This window comes from Anopheles cruzii, chromosome 3 (genome assembly GCF_943734635.1).
Source record: "Anopheles cruzii chromosome 3, idAnoCruzAS_RS32_06, whole genome shotgun sequence".
In the NCBI taxonomy this organism is placed as follows: Eukaryota; Metazoa; Arthropoda; class Insecta; order Diptera; family Culicidae; genus Anopheles; species Anopheles cruzii.
This window is the reverse complement of record NC_069145.1, coordinates 81596453-81620195: the sequence shown is the minus strand read 5'-3', so window position 1 is coordinate 81620195 and position 23743 is coordinate 81596453. Positions and strand designations below refer to the sequence as shown.

Genomic DNA, 23743 nt, shown 5'->3' with positions numbered 1-23743 from the left:
GATGGCCATGAAATTGAACTCCACGATCCGCGGTGCGCTGCGATCGGGTATCTCTTCGCGATCGCGGCCGCCCCGTGCGTATGTACGGAAGCCACACGCGGTACGGTACGGTCCTCCTTTTTCGGTCCATCCATCAGCCGACCGCGCGGCGAGGTGGTGTCTTAAGCCGCAGCCTTATCCTACCCGTTCCACGATCCGTTCCACTCGATCGGGATCGAGCTGATCGAGCGAATCGGATCGATTATTCACCGCATCGCCCGACCGATCGGCGGTGACTTCATTTCAGCGCATTATACCGACGCGATATCCGTTACAGTTTTATTAACTTGTTATAGCCTAGTCTTCGCACCGCCATCGTCACCGTTGCCGCTGCCACCGCCGGATGCTGATGATGATCTCCGGCTTAGAGAAGGCGGCGTTCGGTCGACGAGCAGCCTGCGGCCAATAACGGTCGCTAGAAAAAAAAAAACAACCCGATCACTCGCCGCTCGCGTCCCAACAAATATGGCCATTTGCTGACCGTCCGAGGTTGGGGGAAGAGGTGGAAGCCAGGCGGCCAGGGATGCCGGCATCCATATTCATTGCGCTCCCAATAACCACCAGCGAGCCACTGGAAGCCGTGAAGACGTGTGGTGCAGCAGCAGCAGGAAACGACCGTTTGTCGTTATAAAAATATTAACGCACCGATATGGGCCGGCCGCGGGAATCGCGAACCAGGCTAGTTAATGCCCCGCTCGCCTCAGCCCCATGGGGGGCGAGGAAGTAAAAATAGAAATGGCGGAGGATGTGGGCCGACCGGCTCTTCCGTCGTTCGGAGTAGAGAAACCGATGGAAAAGTGCAACGGAACGCGGTGCACACACGAGCTGGCTGCAGCGTAGACCTAAGGAGCAGACTGGACACCACCAACTTGGGAGTGGATTATGCCGTAAAGCTTAGCGCCCGGGACCGGGAGCTTTACTGTTGTTAAAATCAGATAATGGATCAGATTGCTATAGGGTGGTTGAGATTGCCCAAGCGGTTACGAAGCTTTCTGGCTACGATGGCTTCTGAAAGTACGCGCCTGCCCAAAGGCAGGTCCCGTATGTTGGAACACCCTTCCCTAGAGCTCACGCAGCGACCACAAACGACCAAACGATCAATTCAATGCTAATGGCCGTCGACCGTCGTTCAGCGGCCGCCCTCGGTGGTGGTGATCACAGAACTGGGCCAGCCATGTCCGTACGCAGAGAGTGGACCTTTTGCACCATCGCGGCCACTCCGGTAATAAGGGATGTCATCTATTAGCAAGGTACGGTCCAATAAAATGATGTCTTACTATTTGCACGCCATTTAGGACAATCGGTACGGGGTGCTCGATTCGGTGCTACCGCCCCGGTTCGAAAGGAAAGGACGATTTCAGAGAACCAAAACAGGAAACCGGGAAGTACGCCATCATCGTTTTATGCATTCAATATTGAAATCTGAAACGATTACTCAAAATATTATTGCAACTCGTTGCCGTTGCCATTGACGACCGCGAGGAATGCCTGTGCCTGTGATTTCTCCACCGTACACCCTTGAGCTAGCCGTCCGCGATTCTACTTTATCACCCAATAAATAACATCCCAAGCCCGCGTCGCGGTTCGATACAGGGTTTGGTGTTTTTGCATTTACAAAGAATGTCAAGCACTTAACGTCAAGCACCCTTTGCACAAAGTATGTGCACATTTGTTGATGTCATACTGCAATCGTAGCAAGCGATGCGTGTTTGTTGTCAGATTGAAATGGTTTACTAGCAGAGAGAGGGGTTTGGAAGTTCGCTTTAAAACAATCACATAACCTAGAACGCGTTCATAACTGACACTCGTTCACTCGTCATACTTTCGAGGCTCTCCTTTCTAATTTCTCCCGTCCTTTTTTATCGACTTCCCACTAAACAGCGCTTTCCCTGTGGCCTGATGGCCTGATTTTGAATGTTACTATAACAGCCACCGCGCATTGGATGCACCCCATAAAGTACGGGCGTATACGGTGCACCGTTTGGTTTCCCATTTATTTGAGCTGGTTACACGCCGCCAGCACCTTGGATCGGCGTAAGTGTACCTTCACTTTTCTCTATCCCTCTATCTTGGCTAAATTTTTCAAATAAACTCGAGCGTCGAGCCGGCGCGCCATCACTCAGCCCTGCCTTGGCCGATCGACAAAATTGCCATGGCGCGCGTGCACAGCGTTCACGTGTGAGTTTTTCTTCTCGCGCTCAACTCCGTGCTACTTTCCGGCTCTTACCGGATCTCCGGCGAAACTTAAACCGGCTCCGGTCGGTATCCGTAAAACTGGTGAGATTTCAAACTATTTTCCGACAATCGGCGCATCGTGAATGCCTCTCGGGCAATGCCGTCGCCGCCGCCGTCGCCTCCAGTGTGCAGAATTAATGACGGCTTCGCCAATCACTGTGACGCCGGCGTAGAAAAGCGCCGTGCGCACTGCCGTGATTGCTTGTGGAACGAACGTTCTGCCCCGCTGTCGCGTCGAAGCCGCGAACGTCTCCCCAAAATTCGTTTCCGTTTCCTCATACGGGCCGCGGGCGGGCCGGTCGGAGCGGAGTGGAGCAGAGTTTTCCAACTAGTCCACCAGTCACCGTGTCGAACTTTTCTTTCACCGCTTCCGCAAGCTCGGCACAACTTTCCTTTCGCCCAACAAGCGAAAGCCCTCCTGGCGCCGCCGTCGTCGTCGTCGTCGTCTTCGTGCGAAATGGCACCGCCGGTAATTACTTAGACCCACTTCCTAGTGCTGCTCTTTGCCACAATTAGGAATTTCTTACGGTCACCGGGGGCTGATTGGCGTGCGAAAGCGAGACAAAAAACAACAACAATCCACCAGCGCCGGTTGTTTTGACACCCGGGCTACGGGGCGCGAGGTTCGTCACTTGCGCTGCGCTGAAGTCTTTTGATTTTCACATCGAACTGTGGCGGGCGCTGACGTAAGAACACGCCCGGCTTCAACAGTTTTCGGAACCGATCGGGGCGGCGCATAAAGTTTCGAGAGGAGCTCTTTTTGGGGGAGAAAAATAAATAAACCCTAATGAGCGGGTTCCAAAAATGGGCATCTGGATTCCAGGAAGCAGATCGCGGCCAATTGTTCAACTTGCGCTGCGCACTGTATCGTCATGCGCTAACCGTACCGACTTCCCAAAACCACACACCTCGAACTAGTAACAACGAGAACAACGAGCTGTCATTCATCGAGCGTTGTCGCGCCGGCCTGACCATAACCGTAGTTTAACCCTGAAAACGCACCGACCAACCGACCGGACGGCGGACCGGAAGATAAACAAGGGCCAACCGCGACACAATGGGCACAATCTGCGGACCACTTGAGCTGAGTTACGGTTAGCCGGCCGCTGCCGGTGCCGTACCGGACGGCCGGAGATCCACGCCGTCCGTCGGCCGATCAACCGAGAACCGAGTGCGTGTGATTTACAGGCACCAATTGCATGTTTATCTTCTTCTTGGCCAAGGGGTATAGAAAAAGTTCTATCATATCCAAGTGTTGCCACTACCGCCGGTCCGGCACTCCGACGGCACGGAACGGCTTATTAATCAAACTGTAAGCGCATGCCCAAAAAGGCAAACGTTAGGTCATTAAAAAGCTCGAAATTGATCGTTATGCACGATCACCATCACTGATTACCATTCGGCCGTCGTGCGTTCTCCGTCGCCCGAGCCTTGGCCGACCGGTCCGGTAGACCGGACTTCGGAGGGCTCCACCGGTGGACGCCGCGGCCGCGTTTTTGTTCCTCTCCTGAACCGTTTTCGACCGATTCTTTATTCACTCCCCTCCCATCCAAGCACACAGCTGCCGGAGTTTCGGGCCCGTTCGGGCCGAGCCGGCCGAGTGACGACATTAGCGAAAACGTTGACGTCCAGCGATCGACAGTTTGGTCCCGCGACGGCCCCCTTTCGACGGCGCGCGATTGGCTTTTGATCTTAATCTTGGGCATTTTACGGGAATTTATGGTGATTGGATCAGCCCCGCCGTCGGCCATAGTTTGGTGACCATTCACAACGCATTTCCGGATTGTTGTGATGGCGCCGTTGTGGGCCGGACTTTTCGCACAATCATCCCGGCTAAATAAGCCGTTCCACCGTTAGATCGGATAATCGGAATTACAAGTGAGATTACGACCGAATCCTTTTCTGAGTTCTACGATAATTCTCAAGGCCACAAGAATAATGCAGCAGCGTTTTAATTATCTGTACCCTGAGGTGCAAAACACCTCCACTCTAATGCACATCTCGTGTACGTGTGCGCCAGACGGGAGTCCACGCCAAAAACAGAGTCCTGCCGTGCAATCGAACGACAACCGTTTGATTTCCGTCCGACGTTCGACATTCGTTCGCGACATGTTTATCACCTCGGCACCGGCCCCGAGTACATGGCGATCGTGATTGGACTTGAACTTGAAATCCTCGCCCTCGCCCTCGCCCTTTGCGCCTGCTTCTGTCTCTGCGGTCCGTCACCCGGTGTCTGGTCAATTCAACCGAAGAACTTTTGCTTCCGGGTTTCGGCCGGCCGGTCGCGGGTCGTGCTCGCCTCGGTTCCCTAGATGGGCATAATGTTTCTGCGCACCGGAAACCACTCACCGCCGCTGCAACCCATCTCGTGAACGATCGGCCGACCACACATGCGCTGCGACGCTCGGTTGTCGTGACGCAATCATTAGATGAGTTATGGTTCATCATTATCTTAACGGAACCGCAGCACCATGGGGCAAGGAAGCAAACGTGCATGTCAATGAATGTTTCAACATTCCAAATTCCCCAGCGATGACCTCTCTCTCGACGGACGGTGGTGTTGATAACCCTCTGACGATGATCACCGAGGGTGACTTTTGGACCTTTTGGACGGGGGGCCCGAAGGATTCTACCCCAGAATCCGGAAACGCATTCTGGTGTCCCGCAACTATTGATGATTGATTGGTCTCGCACAGGATGACGCATGCGTTGCGTTAAGGGGTAAAAAAAGGGCGTCTAATGATTTGTTTACCCAAAGTCGGGCTTCGCAAACTCGTGGTCCGGGTTGTTATTTTGTTCCGCGCATAAAAGTGACGCATGATCTTTAAGCTGAAATCAATCAAACCGCATTTCAAACATCTCTCGAGATCAGCCCCCGATATGAGCGATCACTTGGCAGCGGGCTCGGCAGCGAAACAAACACACACACAGGCATTGTCCGCAGGCAACGGCATCTGCTTCCTTTCGGGTGGTACTTCCCGGTTTTGCTACTTCCCTACATGGAACTGCGGTGCTGGTGCCGGTGGTGTGGTGGTTGAGTTTTGAATATTCATAGCAACAATCGAAAGTGGATCATCTAGCCAAGCGAAACCAAACCGGCCACCCGGCGGTTGGCCGGTGCAAGGGTGGTATTTGCTGCCCGCCAACCGGCAGCGCCATGTCCGGATTGTAGCATTTTCTTTCCGACCCAATCGACATAATATGCGTAAAATATTTAAATGATGTTTCTCTCTCGCCGTCCGGTCGGTTCTTTCCCCCGTCCGGGTGCGGTGCATGCAAATTTCCTGTTTTCCTTTTTTGCTTCCCTTGTCACAGACGACGCGCGAGCGCATGAATGATGGCCAGTTATTTGTGGCCCCCGGACAAGAATTGGTTTTTCCTTTCCATTTTTTTGTTGTTGCACTGGCGCATTCCACTGGCCGCCGTTTAATTTTGTTCCCCGTTTTTCCTTTTGTCCATTCGCTCTCTCTCTCTAGCTGTCTGTCTTGAAACTATTTCCTTCCTCGCCAAGCTGACCGAAGGCAAATCTTCGGTTTAAATGTGCGCCCATTGCTTCCACCCACCGTCACCGGCAACAATCAATCTGAACGCACCGAGGCAAACGATTTTTATCGTTACACCATGTTTTTCTAGCCTTAACAATGTTGCACCTTTCTCTGTCCTGTAGTGCCCTTTTTCCGGCCTGCCCGGGGCCGGCTGATTGATAGTATCCGCGGCGCGGATCCGCGAGCCAATTGGCCGCCGGGGCCGAAGCAACAACCTGCGCTCCCTGGCTCGCGGTGCGGTGCGCTATCACTAACGAGTTGCATAATTTATTTGTGTCCAAAGCCCAACTTTTAATGGTCAACACTTTACTCTTTTGTCTACTTTATTTATTTTTCCACTGCATTTTCTTGAGCCACACTTAGGTTGTATCTTTTATTCATTTACTTTGTGTTTACGTGTGCTTCTTTTATACGCGTCATTATTTTGGGGGCCCCCAGAGTTCCGGAGTTTCTTGCTTTCGTTTGGTTTTCTGTTTTGTCCGCTTTTCCATTCTCCATTTCTGTCGACTTCCTTCCTCCTGTGTGTGTGTGTGTGTGTGTGGCTTGGCATAACCTCTGGCGGTGCGCGATTTTTATCAACGTTTTTTTCCCTTCATTTACCGGCCGCTGGAAAACAATCAACCCGAGCTCCGCGTCGTCGGGCAGTTATGTAGAGCCCTTGTGCCGTTTGCTGTTGCGTTGTGTTGTGTTGCGGTTCAATTGTTTGCCTCCCGCACGTATCTGGTTTTAGCTCGTTTCCACCTTTTCCTTGATTTGTTTTCCATTTCGCCGCTCTTTGCTGCGGCTGTTTCCACTTTTCTCCATTACAAACCACTTTTCATTTACACCTATCTGTGCCGCTAGGATCTCTAACCCTGCGCTGCCTCGGAGCAAGTGTAGCGTAGCCGATTGTCGTTAAGGTCGGTTGTATGGGTCCTATCGCTGGATGGGCTTGTTACGTGCCTCGCGTTTTCCCGCCAACCGTGCCAGTGACGCTTGAATGTGTTGCAGTAAAATTCAATTTTCCACTCACCTGTTGGGCGTGTGTGTGTGTGTTGGGAGAGTTCAGAGCGGAGCCTGCCAGAGCGTCACTTAATGGTAGACTTTCACTCGACGAGCCCTCCTCCGGTACTCAACACTGATTTTCCACCCTCCATTCAGCATCGGCACTGGGCCAGCGAACTATGAGCCCCATAAACGGAGTGTTGGCGTTGGGTTTCGAAAACTGAAAATCGATTATTCTATAACCGTTTTGGCACTTGGCACGGGGTAAGCGCAGCCGTTTTTATGGTCCAACCCACCGGGGCCCGCCGGGGTTTCTTCTAATCCTCGCGGGGCTTCGATCCGTTTTTCACGCACGCAATTTATGATCTCCGTTCCGGTGCATCAGCTCGATCGCTTGTCGTCACTTTCATTCGGCGATCGGGTGAATCCGATCGGGCCGTTGAAAATGCGATAAATACTGTGTGCGAGGAGTGACCCAGTTGGGGCAACTCTCTGTCCCGATCAGTCATCGTCCGGGCTGGTTCGCCCCGTGATCGTTACGATTGTTGCGCAATCGATAAATTTTATTGCTCGGACAGCAATAGACCACGGACCCTGGACAGTGGATAGGCCACCACCGACGGGCGTTATCGTGATGCTGCATTTTGTGGGCATATTTATCATTTTTTACAACCAATCTGTGTGACACTGCCGGCCTGGCTAGGCAGCTAGGCGGCAGCAGGACAAAACACCCAAGCGGAACGTTCCTATTCAATGCTAACGACATGCAGGCGACAAACCACGGTCCACGGGCACGGGCCACCAGCCGGCCTCTTTATGCCGGGTTTGGACCCCTTATGGACAAAGCTGCACGTGCGGCATTCTACTTCTTCCTCCGAAATTTTACCGGCTGCTGCTATCAAAGCGTACTTGCGAAGGCCCTTTCTTGTGAGCGAACCGCAAGCATTCAATCCGCGATCCGTTCCATGCGATAGAAGTTTTCGACTGACGCCCCTTTCGAGTGGTGCACTTCGAGGACAGATCCCCGGAAGGGGGGAAAGGGGGGTATTGTATCGCGCACCGTTTGCATACCGGTGACCATCGAACACAAAAGAGCCACTAAATAAATGGTACGCTGAAAAGCCGTGTGATTGCCGGCGACTAAGATGTGCAATAAATTCTGCTTTATGTTAGCTTTGTGGGGACACCGGGCCTGGTCTATGGCCAGATGCCTTTCAGATTAGTCAAGAAGGGGCTCACATCTCAATTCTTTGCGTACACTATTAAGATGGGATCTGCGTCGACGAGAATTAACGCAGTTATTTCTATTCACATCGAGTTCGAGTCGTTGTGCCGGTCTTCATCCAACGAATGGCGGATACTGATTTATGGTTGTGATGTGGCCGATGCGCTGAAAAGATGCCCCAAGTAAAGCTTTATTGAAAGGCGGCACGCCGTCGCTGTTAAGAAATGTTGAATGACGGATGAGGTTCAGTAGTCACAACCGTCAATGGCATTTATTCACCTCTCCATCATCGTTATCTTTAGTTCGCGGGCAGAACCTGAAACGTTCCCACCAGTCCGATTCATCCGATGTTGAATGCTGAAAATTCGATTCAATTTTACACTCATTACGGTAGCAAGGTGTGCAGAATACATTCCGCGGCGAGAGTGAATGTGACCCAAATTGGATCGATACGAATCGGCGGCAACCTTGTACTGTTCGTGAGTGATATGTTTTAATCCTGTTTTCATCATACTACACACGTGTGCTCTTTAGGGTCGCGTATCGAGTCCCGTACGAAGTTTTGAAATTAACTTTACCGTACAAATTAATACATTTCGCAAAATGGAGCGAGACGTTACTCCGAGAGCATGTTGACCACAGCCACTGTTTTCACCACATGACGCCGGCGGTCGTGAGTTAAAACATTTTTATTTATTTCATTTATGATTTCTCGATTCCGACCCGGGCAGCTGTCCTTGAAGTTTGAGACAGTTTCTCCCGTTCAGCTCACCCGAAACCGCCGCCAGCACCGTTAGCTCCAGGCCAAGGTACCTCCGCCCGGTACTCGAATGTCGTGCTCCGTCGGAGATGCGCTCCAAAACTGCATGATAATGAGCGGCAGCAGTAGTTTTTAGTGCACAGTTCCGCGAAATTGGAACACGACCACCGGGAGGCTGGCTGGCTGGCTGGCTGGCACGATGCACGAGCAGATGCGAGCAGGAGTTAGCCTCCCTTAACGGTACATTCGAGCCACCCGCCGGAGCAACCCTTCACGGCGAATAATCGGCAAGGCTGTGTGTCTCTCTTTCTCCGGCCGTCTGGGCGTCCGGCGTCGACGAATGGGGCCACTGGAGGCGCAGACTGTAGGCGACATCATTACGCCTACCCTCTGGACGCTGTCTGGCGGCTGCACTGCGATCCTTCAGGGTACCCGGGAGAGCTACAGACGTGATCTGTCTGCCTTTTCGTACGGCGGAGGTCACAACGAATCTCCGGGGAAAGGAATCTTCTTTTTTATAAACCTGTTCGCCATTGTTTCGATCTGGCCAATTTCAATAAATAACACTAAACAATAGACTTTAGACAGATTTCGGGCTCGGGCGGCAAACCCGAAAACTATCTAATCGCTCAGGTGTGTTCGCACTGAGCACTCTACGGAAAGCATAAACTCGTACAATATACGACACCTAATCCGGTGCTGCACTGACCGGGACGCCTTCGGATTTGGCAGTGAGTTATGGGATCGATTGAACCTGATCAGTTCGGTTGGCTACTGAACAATCTTTCGAGCCTTTGCTTGCGGTTTATGCTGATTTTCTTCTCATCCGATCCAGAAATGGACAACATCATTAGCCGCGGGCGCCGTGCCGCTGATGAAATCCACTTTTGAACGGTGCTAATCTGTCGTAATATAAAGATTATACACCTCTTCTTGTGGCCCCGGGTGTTTAGCTTGGCCGATACGGTCGAAAGTGGTTGAAATTTTGGAGTGGAATAGGTTATGGAATCTGCTTCTGAAAAATGATCTTGAAAACGTCTTAGACATTAGCCTAATGGTCCAATGATCCAATGATACGAATCGTCTTCGAAGTAAGGCTTAGGTTGGAAATAAAAAGGTCAACGAATGTTGCTGAAGTGAAGTCGTTGTTCGTGCGTCCAGAAGTCGAAACGTGACATAAGCAACGCCTTCCAAGGTTACGGCAGACTTTCTACAGGTCAACGAGACGGATCATGCTTCCGAATCGACACACCTCCGGTAAGGGCCCATTTGTAACCCAATCCACCGAATGGCTGTGGATGACCGTTCAGCTAGTCGCGTCATCGCTAATTCCGAAAAGTATGCACCGCGGCACTCAAAATACCTCCTAACCCTGACACCGTAAGGTGGCGGCAACCACACCCTTCCCAAAATCCGCGTCGCGTCGAAACAGAAAATCAATCTCAACACCAGAAGTGTACTGAACGGCCGCCGAGCGGCCGTTTTTGAGCAAAAGAACTTACTGACCGAAAAAAAAGCGCGAGTGGGTTTGACCGAAGGTCTACCGGTGGGCACATGTCCACCAGCGGGTCCCTCGAGACAGCTTGTCCCTGGCGGAGCGAGGTGCGTAGTACGTAGCCGCAGCGGGCAGGCCCCGAAATGGACGAAATACAACAAAAAGCAATATTGAAAAGACATTCAAGCTCATTCGCCCAAATATGGCCCGGCCCGGCCCGCGGGCCCAGAGTGAAGCGAAGATCTAGCGGTCGCGATAGCAAATCGTTGTTCATCCCAGAGCGATCGTCTAGGTTTGCCATATGCCGCCAAGTGCAGCGGCGCGCGCTAATTCGTCCGACCGCTCCGGGGAAGGCTGTGGGTGTGCAGAGGGAAGCAATAAACGCCATCAGCCACCACTAAACTGCTGCTCCGTGGGGCTAGATGAAACCGCTGCATACGCAGGGTACGATCACGATCGTTCAGCCGCTAACGTCAACGATAGCGGTAAGACAACGCACGCCACGGCCACGACAACGATTGGGTGGGTGTCAAAATTTATGCAACTTTTACGCCAACCAACGCCACAGCCCAACGATCGGAACGGTTGACGGAACGCACACCTCACTGCGCGGCCAAATGGGAGGCCTACAGTGCCACGCAGCGGGAGCAGCCACCTGCAGCAGAGAAAAGGACTGGTGCCAAGTCTGGCAAGGGACTCGATTCTAGGTCGAACTATACTAGGCTTGCCGACACTGGGCTCTGGCGGTGCCGACCACGTCACCTCAAGTTTAGCTATCGCGCCGCTTCGACCCAGGCTTCGGTGTACGCAAATACGTGTTCTAAGCTATCTCTTTCGCCTCGGCCATTAGCTTACCTGTCGATTGATCCTCTCGTACACTCGTGACTCCTAAATCCTCAGCAATCAGCTATCCTCTAAACGGTGCGAACTGATGATCGCAAAAGCCAACCCAGCGCCACGCGGGGCGCCCCGAATGACGGTTTTATCAGGTGTCGTGTGATTGGTCGTTTGCCTCGTTGTGTTTTTGTTCTCGTTCGAGCTTTTAATCCGGTCCTTCGCCTTAATCCTGTTACACTTTAGTGCCGCACCGAGGTGGCCGCACTGCGATGATGCTGCGCGAGACGGTATGCTAATGATGTAGCAAAATTGCGTTAAATCACGGTAGCGGGTTTCACCAACGAGAGCCGGAGCCACGGAACCCACTTTTGACCACCAACCGGGGAGAGGCCACACAGCGAGTCTGGACTAATCGAATCAAATCGAGGATGGTATCGAGCATCGGAGTCTTAATGGGGTTTTTTTTTGTTTCTTCTCGTTAAACTGCCGTGCACGATTCTGGCGTTCGTTCGAGATCACATGATCGGTTCAAGTTCGGTCCGGTGCAGCCAAGGAAAGGCAACGCAACGAGAAGCAACCACAAACGGAGCCAAAAGAAACCAAAACTTCGCACAGCTTCGAACCACTTTTGGTGCACGGGAATCGTAAACGATGGCTGGTCGTAACTGTTCAGCAGTCGGTCGAAAACTGGTGCACTTCGCGTTCGGACACTCACTCACAGTTGGTCAGCCCATCCGCGAGTCCAGGACCAGACCTGGATTCGCCATGGCCGAATGTGGTTTTCCACGTTTTTGGTAACTTACTTATTCGGCCCAAAACGGTGTCTCTTTCTTTCTTTCCTTCCTTTGCCGTTTGCCCACCCGTCACGATACCCACCGCCCCAAAAAGGCGAATAAAAATCTACGACGAAGACACGGAGCAGGGAACTGACTGTGCGCTGCGAAATTCTGCGAAATTCGAGCTTCGTTTAGTTCAGAGCTTCTGTTCCCTGTTAATGGTAGGACGAAGGTGAAACCCGCGGAAGCTGCTCCGCACAGACTGCACTTGTTGGGTGAAAGATCACTCTTGCTCCCGACTGATGGCTGCCAAAAATTCTTTTACCATTAGCTGTCACTATCGGAACGGACGGAAGAAAACTGATCCACATTCGCTGATGGCGGTCGGCGATTAGAAATGAACATGCTTTCAAGTCACTGGCCCGCCTCTAACGTTCCGAATTACCTTACCACCGAGCGCGATCGCGAAGGTACTGTGAACTGAAGCGTAGTGTCGACCACGGCAAAGGCTGTCGCTGGCGCGATCGCGTGTACGGGGCCAACCGCTAATCTGTCGATTCTCATCTGCCCACGCCAAACTGCTACCCACCCGAGAGAGACCCGGGGGCCAACACGACGGATTCGGGACAACGGCAAGATCACACCAACGACGACGTTCGCCTGCCTGCCGTAGATCCGCGTTAGGCGACACAAACGTCATCGGAGTCGGATACACTACACCACTCGGTCATAGGTTGTCGCTGCTGCTGGATCTCAGGGCTCCGGCGGAAGGAGTAGGTTTTGAATAATGCACACCAACCGTGAACCGAAGGCGGCGGCTGGAGGCGGAGGGCAGGCTGGTTGTGGTACATGAACTGCCGAAGGCGACAGTTTACAACTTACCTCAGCGCTGGACATTCCCATCGTACACGCCCTCGATGCCAAATGTGTAAGCGGGGTAAGCGTTTCGACCGGTCTTTCGGCGGTCAGGTTCAAATGTACGCTCCGGGCAGCGTGTGGTGGCCATCGGAGCAGCCAGACACCTGGAGAGGATGGAACTCGCTCCACCATTCAGAGCGCTCGTGTTCTCTGCCAGATGTCGATTCCCCTGAACTTGGTGGCTGCTCAGAACCGAAAATCAACGCTCCACAATGACCGGTACATTAGATTGAAGAACAATGAATAATGAGTCCATTAAATGGTCAGGACCGACCGACGGTGACTGAGGGTGAAACGAAAGCATGCCGCCCCGGAAGGCGATGGTCATCAAGGCGACGGTGCGGTGGTCCTACCGACGGTGGCCCCATTCCGTTTCGCCTACATTGCCGATCGCTTTTTGGGGAACCGACCAAGGACTGGAGGCTGTGCGCACTTGCCCACTTGCGATCGGTTTTGTATTATTGAGGTACACGGATCCGACAATGGGTCGGCATTTATTTGATTCGGAAATCCCCATCTCCACCCACTACGGCTGTTCTGGAGATTACGTTATTGCAGTTCGGAAACCGTTGCCTACAAATAAGTAAAGTACGAACATTAGTCAATTGTTAATCAGAACTCTAGTAAGATCCCAGCTTATCAAGGTGTAATGCGTCGGTCGGACCTTAAAATTTCCTAGTTTACATACGATAATGGAAATGTGATCAATTACATTTTAGGTTGTTTTGTAATGCATTTCAGACGCATCAGATGACCTCACCGGAAGGACACAAAAGTGTAGGTTTTCTTCTAGTTTGTATGTTTTAAGGATTATATAAAATGGCGAACATATTTCCCACGAAAATAACCAATTATTTGGAAACATCAACAGTTTTGAGTATTTTAATTCATTTTCAAAAAACCCCAAATTGAAGCCACGCGACTGCGGAAGGCCAGTTGAAAGGAACTGTCAAAACGCCGGCCTCGGTTGTCAAAAGCAGCATCACAATATTGTGAAAAAGAAAACATTCGTCATTCATTTGCAATCAGTAATTTTTCTATCGTCGATTTCATTGCGAACACATTAATTTCTATTGCAACAGAACCAATAATTTCATCACAATGGTCGTGCGAGAGTATAACGAAGAAATGAAGTACATCGAGCGGCTGTCGCCAAATAGTTTTCTCATCAAGAAGGGCTTCCAACCGAACATGAACGTTGAAGGCGTATTTTACGCCAATAGCCAGCTCGAGAAGCTAATGTTTGATGAGCTCCGAAACTCGTGTCGACCCGGAATGATCGGTGGGTTCCTGCCGGGAGTGAAGCAGATTGCGAACGTCGCGGCGCTGCCAGGAATTGTTGGACGGTATGGTTTGAATTCCGTTCGTTCGTGCAAGGCTCTGATGCTTGTTTGTGGTACTTTCCAGCTCCGTTGGTCTTCCTGATATTCATTCCGGTTACGGATTTGCAATCGGCAACATGGCGGCATTCGACATGAGCAATCCCTGCTCCGTTGTTTCGCCGGGTGGTGTCGGCTTCGACATCAACTGTGGTGTCCGTTTGCTGCGAACAAACCTCTTCGAGAAGGACGTTCAACCGGTGAAGGAACAGCTCGCCCAGAGTCTGTTCGATCACATTCCCGTTGGAGTTGGATCGAAGGGCATCATTCCGATGAATGCCCACGACCTGGAAGAAGCGCTCGAGATGGGTATGGATTGGTCGTTGCGCGAGGGCTACGTATGGGCGGAAGATAAAGAACACTGCGAGGAGTACGGCCGTATGCTGAATGCCGACCCAAGTAAGGTCAGTTTGCGGGCGAAGAAACGTGGGCTTCCGCAACTCGGAACACTGGGTGCGGGCAACCACTACGCCGAGATACAGGTGGTGGAGGAAATCTTCGACAAGTACGCTGCCAGCAAGATGGGTATCGAGGAGCTGGGGCAGGTCTGCGTGATGATCCATTCGGGAAGCCGTGGCTTTGGGCATCAGGTAGCCACGGATGCACTGGTTGAGATGGAAAAGGCAATGAAACGGGACAAGATCGAGACGAACGATCGGCAGCTCGCCTGTGCTCGCATCAACAGTCCCGAGGGACAAAACTATCTGAAGGCGATGTCGGCCGCGGCCAACTTTGCTTGGGTTAACCGCAGTTCCATGACGTTCCTCACGAGGCAAGCGTTCGCCAAGCAGTTCGATACCACGCCCGACGATCTGGATATGCACGTAATTTACGACGTCTCGCACAACGTAGCGAAAATGGAGGAACACATGGTGGACGGTCGTCCGAAGCAGCTGCTCGTCCACCGGAAAGGTGCAACCCGGGCGTTCCCGCCTCACCACCCATTGATTCCAGTCGATTATCAGCTCACCGGCCAGCCGGTTCTGGTCGGTGGTACCATGGGAACGTGCAGCTTTGTGCTGACCGGCACCGAGAAGGGCATGGTCGAAACCTTTGGCTCCACATGCCACGGCGCGGGTCGCAGCTTATCGCGTGCCAAATCACGTCGCAATCTGGACTACAAGGAAGTGCTGCAGGATTTGGAAAAGAAAGGCATTTCCATTCGGGTGGCATCGCCCAAACTGGTGCAGGAAGAAGCGCCCGACTCGTACAAGGACGTTCGGGACGTCGTTCAAACGTGCCACGATGTTGGCATCAGCAACAAAGCCATCAAGCTTCGTCCTATCGCCGTGATTAAGGGATAATTCTGTATAGGGATTAAGTCGTTGATTTCGGCACTTATAATTTCATAATAAACGATGTTCATTACGAAAGACTTATTGAGGTGAAAATATTCAATGCAATCCAAAAGTTAGAGGTTAAACAAGAACCAAAAATACTTCGAAACATAATTTATTTACCGAAGCAGTGCTCGAGTGATGGGAACACAACGAACGGTTCTGTCACATTTGAACGGCAGATGTCAGACACAGTCGTTTCACCACCTGGGCCAACATCTCGTGGGAAACTGTCAGTTACTTAATGACATTTTCAGTTGTTGATTCATCGCCTTCAGGAGAAGAAACACACAGTTTCGCAGAAGATAGAACACACACGGAACAAATCAGTGTTATTCGTGTCCGGTTCGGTCTGCCCGGAACAGTGAGGCAGTCCCGAAAAACTGTTACTATCGACTTCCATTCGAATCGTTCCATTAGGTGTACCCAGAAAAACCCATGTGAACCGGACCGAGATTTGGTGACCAATCACCTCCCCACCCTTGCGTACGTTCCACAGCTGCTGCCACCATTTCTAGTTGTGTGCTGGACAAAACAAATCAACAATTTCAAAGTGTGCTGTTTACTAAGTTCTCCGCGCCACACCAAATCTACACATTAACCACTCGAGAGATATGCTAGCTCATTTCATTCCTGTTTACTGTCTGTCCTCTTTGCGTCGAAGTTGTTTCATCTTATCGAAAGTTTACCGAACGGAAGACGATCGGCAGCCGCCGCGCCCTCAGCCGTTCGAGAAATGCAGGATCCCGTTATAAAAGAAGATTACGTACGGCGAAGATGATGTGTTTGTCGTTTCGTGCCACGGCAGGGCGATCGTAATCGTCCCCCCGACAGTGGTGGATATTCTTGGCCTGACGTTCACGGGTGGCGAGAATTCATTTCGTGCAGCCGATAACACCTTCGCTTAAACCACAGCCCGGTGAAGTGTTGATTAGCAACGGCCAACCGATACGAATAACGGGTTAAGGTGATCGCACGCGAGGCCCTAATCGTTCCTGGTCTCGGGTGTGTTCGTACATATTTTGACCGTTTCGCACCCGCCCGCCGAGCCATCAGCGAGTGCGTTGAGATTGCGTTTGTTTACGTGTTTGCTGCCATAATCGCATCGCAGACGGCGACGATGTAAATTCGTTCGCGTATCTCCTATGCGCCGAGACTGCCGACCCATTTATCATCCTCTCACTGCACACTGTGTCTGCCGTGGCGTGTGTCTCTCGTGCTTAGGTGAAGTAAACAAGAAAGGGCAGTGGTGTGGCGTCCGGTTTGAGGGAAGCGAAAATAGCAACGCCGCTTTTCCGAGTGTAAACCCCCCCGCGGGGTGGAAAGTGAAAAACGATATCGAAGGTTGCGAATATCCGAGGCACCGGAAACGAGCGACGACGATGTTGACAACATAACAAAGTGGACAACTGAGTGGCGGCCCCTCTACGTCCGAGTGCGATCAACGCGTACGCACGATCGTCATCATCTTCTCGCTTCGCATCGGATCCGTAACGTGTGTCTTCGCGAGGAACTTCCAACTGCCATCACCCGATTTACGCACACTCGACCGCACAATGGGAGTTTGCCTCTGCAAGGACAAGGTCGAGGAAGGATTCGCCAATGATAGTAGCCGCGACTCGTACGTGGCCAGCAACAGCGAAGCCGGCCGGTTGGCCGGTGGCGGAGGATCCGGTTCGAACGGGAACCATTTGCGCAACTGCTCCCGGTCCGACCGTCAGGTTTCACTATCCGACACGGTCGACGAGCTGGTCAGGGAAACGCTCGAGATAATTGGTTCGATTGTGGACAAGTGAGTATGAAGGTTTGCTTGGCCCCAGGCTAAAGAATTATCTTGCACTTGTATCGTCCTCGATACCCGGCCACGGAAAGTTTGTAGTTTAGCGGTAGTTTTATGCAACTGCCAAGCGAATGCGAATGCCAGGGTTTTGCAACTGTTACGGAAACATTTAACACTAACTCGTGTGTGCGGTTCCTTTCCTTTGATCGAATTGTGCCAAAAGTTGTGACAAAAACCCCAGAGCAAAGACCATTGCCTCATTGCTTCTCCCTCCATGTTGACCCTGGGGCGGGGACACGGGCTGGCAGGCGAGAAACTCTCAATAAATTAGTATAATTATCGTGTTTGCTTCGAGGCCCCCGCACGATAAAATCCTGACTATCGACCGACCGACCGATGGAACGATTTTATTTTCATCGACTCGCCGAGCCACCTGGTGGCCACCACATGGCCAGTTCAAGGGTTACGCACCGGGGGCCATCAAGCAATGATTACCCGGCGACCTTTGCCGCGTCCGGAAGCTCTCGCTAAAGAGTAAAAATAAGGTTTAATCGTTAGCGTATATCCGAGCTTTTAAATGCTACGCTTGGTTGGGCGGTGGAATGTGTTTAGCTACTAGATTACACCTTTGTTGACGTTCCGAAACAGTGACACGCAAACGGTTCGCTGTAGGATGTCAAAAGTTAGTGATTTTTGTCAACTGTTTAAGTAGCCTTTGCAGTGGTTTGCTTCGATGTGAAAGGTGTTCAAACTGTAAGTAGTTTCCGTGCCAATTTTCGACGGCCACATCACCGACGCCGTATATGACCCGGGGAGATTTGGAACACTTTTTTCATGTCCTATTTTATCTGCAGCGCTCCATCCGCTCCACTGGTTTATATGAACCTTTCTTCGCGGGCCAGAAAATGAGCTGAGAATTTAGCATTGTGAAACTTCCCACCAGCTTTCAATGAATCAACCGTAAACGATGAATCACGGTGAACCGTTGAATTAATCTAAATCCGCACCATTACCGACCGCCAACACTACGTGCGATGTTTGATGTTTTCTCGCATCACTGGCATAGCCGCAGTGCGAAAAACGTTTATGGTTATAGATGGGGGGAACAATCTCCTCCTGCAGAGCGGCTTTCTTTCGAATCATAACCCCCATTGTGACCCGGCATGAATTTCGCTGACCTGGCAAAGATTTTGCACAAAGGTGGTTACTTTTTCCGCCATCGTTACCAGCACAGTGGTCCGCCTCCGTAAGCCAACCGTTGACTCTCAATGGCCCTCACGCCATTGCGTATAGTCACAGCCGTGTAGCCGCTGGACTAATGTTGATTGCAAGTAGCATGTTCTGTGTCACCGTGAACGTCTGGGGCTACCGTTCGCGGTTTTGCTGCTTTCGTGAGTTTCGGTGAAAACCGCTACACGTGCCTTTCGGCGAGGAAGTATACGAACATGCGTATCGCATTACCGGCCTCGAACCGCGAACAAATTGTTCGTTTTAGCCGTGCTTCTCCAGTGTTCTCGCCCGGTGTCCCCTTCACAGGGCACACTGCAGCACCGTGGGTCCCCGTGGGAGACCTAATTAATTTCTACACGAAACTTTTCAATACGAAAACGGTACCACTCCTTCGCACGCTGTCCGTCCTTTGGGTCGAACGGGGTCAAAAGCGGCAACGTTTGGTTTGCACCTCAGCATGACGTCATTGTCGTCGTACGGGTTCCTTGGCAGAGAAGGAAACTGACTTACGGTTGTACCTGTCGGAGGACAAAAAGGACCTCCGAAAGGCGCGGTCGGCTGCATTGTTGACTTGAGCTTGATGTAACTCTTTACCTCTTTTTCGGTAAGCAAACCGGATGCTCATCGTTCGGTCACTTGCTGCCGCAAATGTTTTTATAGATAAAACACGCCTTGGGCCCTTGGGTGGACTCGAATGGCGTGAAGCACATATTTTTGGATACGGAACACCGTTGCCTTGGGCTTTAAGTTTCGTACGACGGATGATTCAATATTTGGAATCCGCGTACCTGCCGAAAACTGACCTCACGGAACGTGCCGCTCGAGTGTTGACGGAGCAAAAGTTAATCAGCTGCGGTGCTAAACAGTTAAGCTGGATGATAAATGCACAGATATGTGAAACGTGCTTCCAATCCTGCTTACGATATGTTTGCCTCCTTTCAATTCTCCATTCGCTAACCAACCCGCAGAATTGATTTGTCTTTACTTAATTGTTAGTATGCTTTAGAGTATCAAAATGAAGAGCAATGTTGCTGAAATATGCGTGAGACGGCCCCTAATTGAATTGGAGCCATCCACCGTACCGGCAAAACTAGCAACGATTCCATACCCGAGAAAGGTGTCTGGAAATCGTGGGAAACTATCGAAAAATGTTGCGCATAAACAACACCGTCCATTCGGTGCCAAGATTCGCGCGCATCGTGTTTGAGGATGTGTCGGGTTGTGTGCTTGGAGAGAATTGTATATTTTTCTTATCGTCACTGCAAAACTAAATTAAACGGTCGGGACACGGACAGCTAGCGCTCGGACACGGATCTGTGGCCCTGGCCTGTGTGGCGTGCGTTGCACTTTGGCGTCGTATCGATTCAACACATGCACTCTGGTCATGTTATTCTGCAGCAGACGATTTGTAAAGTAAACTGAAGAATTAGCTACTAATGGGACTGTTGCACCAGACGAGACTATCCAGTTCTTTCGTTTTGTGGCATTAAAAACTACAGATTGTAGACTATTTTATTAACAACTAAAATTTATGCAACGACCAAAAGGTAGCGAAAAAAGATTTCAACTTGTTTGTCCAACTTATTTACAGTGAGCCGGAAACACCAAACTCGATGGTTCAACTGCACGACATAACGGACAAACCGTCTGGCTGGATACAGCTGGTAAAGTCGCTCATCCGCGTCGTTCCGCTCGACAATCCGATGGGCCCGAGCGTCATCACGCTACTGCTGGACGATAGCCCGCTACCGTCGAAGGACTCGGTGCTCGAGGTGGCCGATATGATAACGCGGTCGATCCGGCGAACCCCGAAGCGTGAGCGAAACATGTGCGTCATCCTGGGTTTCCTGGCCGAACGGCTGGCCGGACCGTGTAGCATCTCGGTGCTGTCGGATGTTACGCTCGGTTATCTACTGGGAAACTTGGTAATTCATTGACTCCCGTGCATCCGGAGCTACATCCTACAAGATTCGAACTAAAATGTCGTTTGTTTCCACAGGATGAAGGTATCCACCCGGATGTGATGCTATTTTCGCTCATCGCACTGGAAAAGTTTGCCCAGACGAGTGAAAATAAAGGAACCATACGGGTAAGGCGGGGATACAGACCGAGCCAAAAGGTGCGACGATGACAAATGAAATGATTTTATGTTTCTAGCGGAAACTGGCCCTCTTCCCGGACAATCCCCTAACGCGACTCGAGAGGCACACGGCCAGCAACGATTACACGCTGCGACAGGTTGGATTCTGTGCCCGCTGGTGTCTCGACAATTACTGTGAGTGACCCGTCTGCCATCGACCACGATATTTTTATTTAATGTCTCTTCCTGATGCTTACAGTCCTTATCGAGGGTCGCCAGTACTCGTACGAGGTGGCCGATGTGAGCAATGTGAACGTAATGCTAAACACGCGGGACGTGAGCGAATACCTGAAGATATCGGCCGATGGATTGGAGGCCCGCTGTGATGCGTATTCGTTCGAAAGCGTTCGCTGCACGTTCCAGGTTAGCGCCGGTTGCTGGTACTACGAGGTGCGCATCATCACGCCGGGTGTGATGCAGATCGGATGGGCCACGAAGGAATCGAACTTCCTCAGCCACGAAGGCTACGGCATCGGCGATGACGCGTACTCGATCGCGTTCGATGGCTGCCGGAAGCTGATCTGGCATAGGGCCAAATCGATGCAACACACACTGCACGTCTGGTCGGGAGGGTCCGTCCTGGGCTGTCTGCTCGATCTGGATGCCCGCGAGGTCGTGTTCAGCCTGGACGGTATCGTGGGCGAGGTGCAGAAGCAACTGTTCGGGTCCGGAGCGCGCGATGGCTTCTTTGCGGCCGCCTCGTTCATGTCGTTCCAGCAGTGTCGCTTCAATTTCGGCTCCGAACCGTTCGTCTATCCGCCGAAAAATCGTCCTTTCAAAAGCTTCAACGATCATGCCGAACTCAACGAGCAGGACAAGGTACGAACGAGAGGTTAATCTGGGTTCACCGGCAACTCACACACGGCCACGGGTTTGTGCTTTTTTCCCATTTCAGATCGTTCTTCCGCGACACCTTTTCCTGGAGCAACTGCGCAAACTGAGCGTCCGCGAAGACTCGTGTACGCTCTGTTTCGACATGAAAGCCTCGGTACGGATAGAACCGTGTCAGCATCGTGGCTTCTGCACCACCTGCGCTGCCATGCTGCAGTTCTGTCCAATGTGTCGCGCAGAGATCATCAGCACGGTGCAGGAAGAGATCGAACCCGATAGCAGTCCACACTCGGAAGTTACGCAACCGAACGCCGGCGCGGATGATGGTCCGGCATTGTGAGCCCATAACCGTGCCGCACCTGTCTGATTTTATTTGTTCGTTTTTGTCCCAATTCCATTCTTCCCTGTTTCCTTTCATCGATGCGAAAAGCAATTGTGATACTACTCCTTAGAGAAAAAGAACCGGGTCGGCGTGTTGGTTGGCTCAAGTAATCGTCGTAACACTTGCCGCGAGCGGATGTTTAAGTACTTAGGTCTTCTTCCAGTAAGCCTACAGCGTGTTACTGTTTCGGAATTGGTATTTGAATTGTCTTCCGTTGTAACGTAAAAAGTGATCCGTAACTCGTCGTTAGGTGAGCCGTTTGCTTGTGTACAGTTCAATACGGTTTTTATGTTCTTCTCCATCGATCGATCGGCTCGATTGCGCCTTGTTGACGGCGTGATCGACGAGTTAACTCTAAGGAAATCCGTTTTTGCCATTAAATGTTTTAATTTTATGTTTACACATCAATCCCACAAACTGTATGGTGTAGTCACACTATTGTTCAGCCACCATTTACTGTACGCCTAGGCACACTTCGAAGACAATACCGAATAACGAGCTGTAACAACTTGCAACAATCATCACCGTATTGGCACCGATAGAAGGTGGCCAAAATCAAAGGAATGCAGTGGAGCAGCAATGAACTGCTGCTCTGCATTTAGACAGATTATGTAATCCTTTTAGATTCTGTAGCCGTTTGACCAATCCTGTTCGTGGTCCGTTTTTGAGACTAGGTTCCCGTTGTTTCTTAATCTGGTCCGCCTAAGATCAACCACACACACACATGTTAATTACTCACACAAACACACCGTAAACCATACATGCACAGCATACACACGCACAGGTTGAATCCTTGCATTGCCGATATACAAGCTGTGCGACTTTCGTAAGTTCGTTATTAAGTACGGAATGCACTACTATACGAGGTTAGGTACAGATTCTAGAAAACAAGTTCTAGCAGAGGCCGTTGATCGATCGGGGCAAACGCGCTGCAAGATCAGTAATAGAGATGTATAAATAGTGTAATGAATACGACTGATATATTTTTGTACGTGCAAATAGGATGTTTGAAAGTAGTGTGTAAAGAATAAAACTAACAAAACATCAGAAGAGCGTGTGGTACATGCCAAGAGACAGAAGTTGAAAAATAAAATGTCTCACGATTGAATCTCATGTCTTCTCCGATATAAATCAATTCCTGAAAAGTCCCATTTGCAACCAATCCGAATTTTTATCCGAGAATTGTTTTGCTTTCAGCGGACCAATTTAAAAGAAAATCAACCGACCAAAAAGGTTTATGGCAAGCTCGGTCGAATCAATGTGCCGTTTGCACATTCCTACCCCCTGACAGGCGGGCGGCTAACTGTTGACGGCGCCGTGTCGTTGCTTTTGACGGCGGCTCGTATCGGTGATTGGCGAATGGCTTGCAGCAAAAAAGGGCGGCTTGTTGAGATCCATTTTCGCAGCTCGCACTTTTGGCGGCGGTGGTGAATGCGTACGCGAAGTTTGGTTATTTTGTCCGCGAATTTGTCCTGGGATTGACTCGATAATCCGTCGAGCAGACACGGTGTATCGTAACCAGCGCCCTGTGTTTCGTACGAACCTACTACTGCCGATTACGCAGCGTTCCAATCGAGACCACATCGCCGCGTTGAAGTGTTCTTGAGGTTGTTTTTCTTACTCGTACGCGTACGCCCAGTTGCATCTCGTGTGTTCTGTAGGTGCGCATTCGGAAAACGGTTCTCCACCACGAACGCTCCGGGGGCAGTGGAACGTGGTCTCGGGATTGCCCCAGAAAGAACCGGATCGGGAAGGGTGGTGGCAGTAAAAACGGCAGCCACTACCGGTAGCCAAGTGGCAGGCGACCGACCCTCGAGAGTGTCACCAGGCGAAGGTTTGTGAATAAAGAC

General features: G+C 51.2%; 2 protein-coding genes across 2 annotated transcripts; both read left to right on the top strand.

Moving 5' to 3' along the window:
- Positions 1-13851: 13851 nt before the first annotated feature.
- LOC128273414 (RNA-splicing ligase RtcB homolog) lies at positions 13852-15497 on the top strand. Its single transcript, XM_053011369.1, has 2 exons — positions 13852-14160; positions 14222-15497. The coding sequence occupies exons 1-2, from the start codon at positions 13916-13918 to the stop codon at positions 15495-15497; spliced, it is 1521 nt and encodes a 506-aa protein (XP_052867329.1). The 5' UTR covers positions 13852-13915.
- A 1589-nt stretch (positions 15498-17086) lies between these two features.
- On the top strand, positions 17087-22975 carry LOC128272173 (RING finger and SPRY domain-containing protein 1-like). Its single transcript, XM_053009930.1, has 6 exons — positions 17087-17322; positions 20132-20465; positions 20540-20629; positions 20698-20815; positions 20880-21499; positions 21576-22975. The coding sequence occupies exons 1-6, from the start codon at positions 17087-17089 to the stop codon at positions 21849-21851; spliced, it is 1674 nt and encodes a 557-aa protein (XP_052865890.1). The 3' UTR covers positions 21852-22975.
- Positions 22976-23743: the final 768 nt, after the last annotated feature.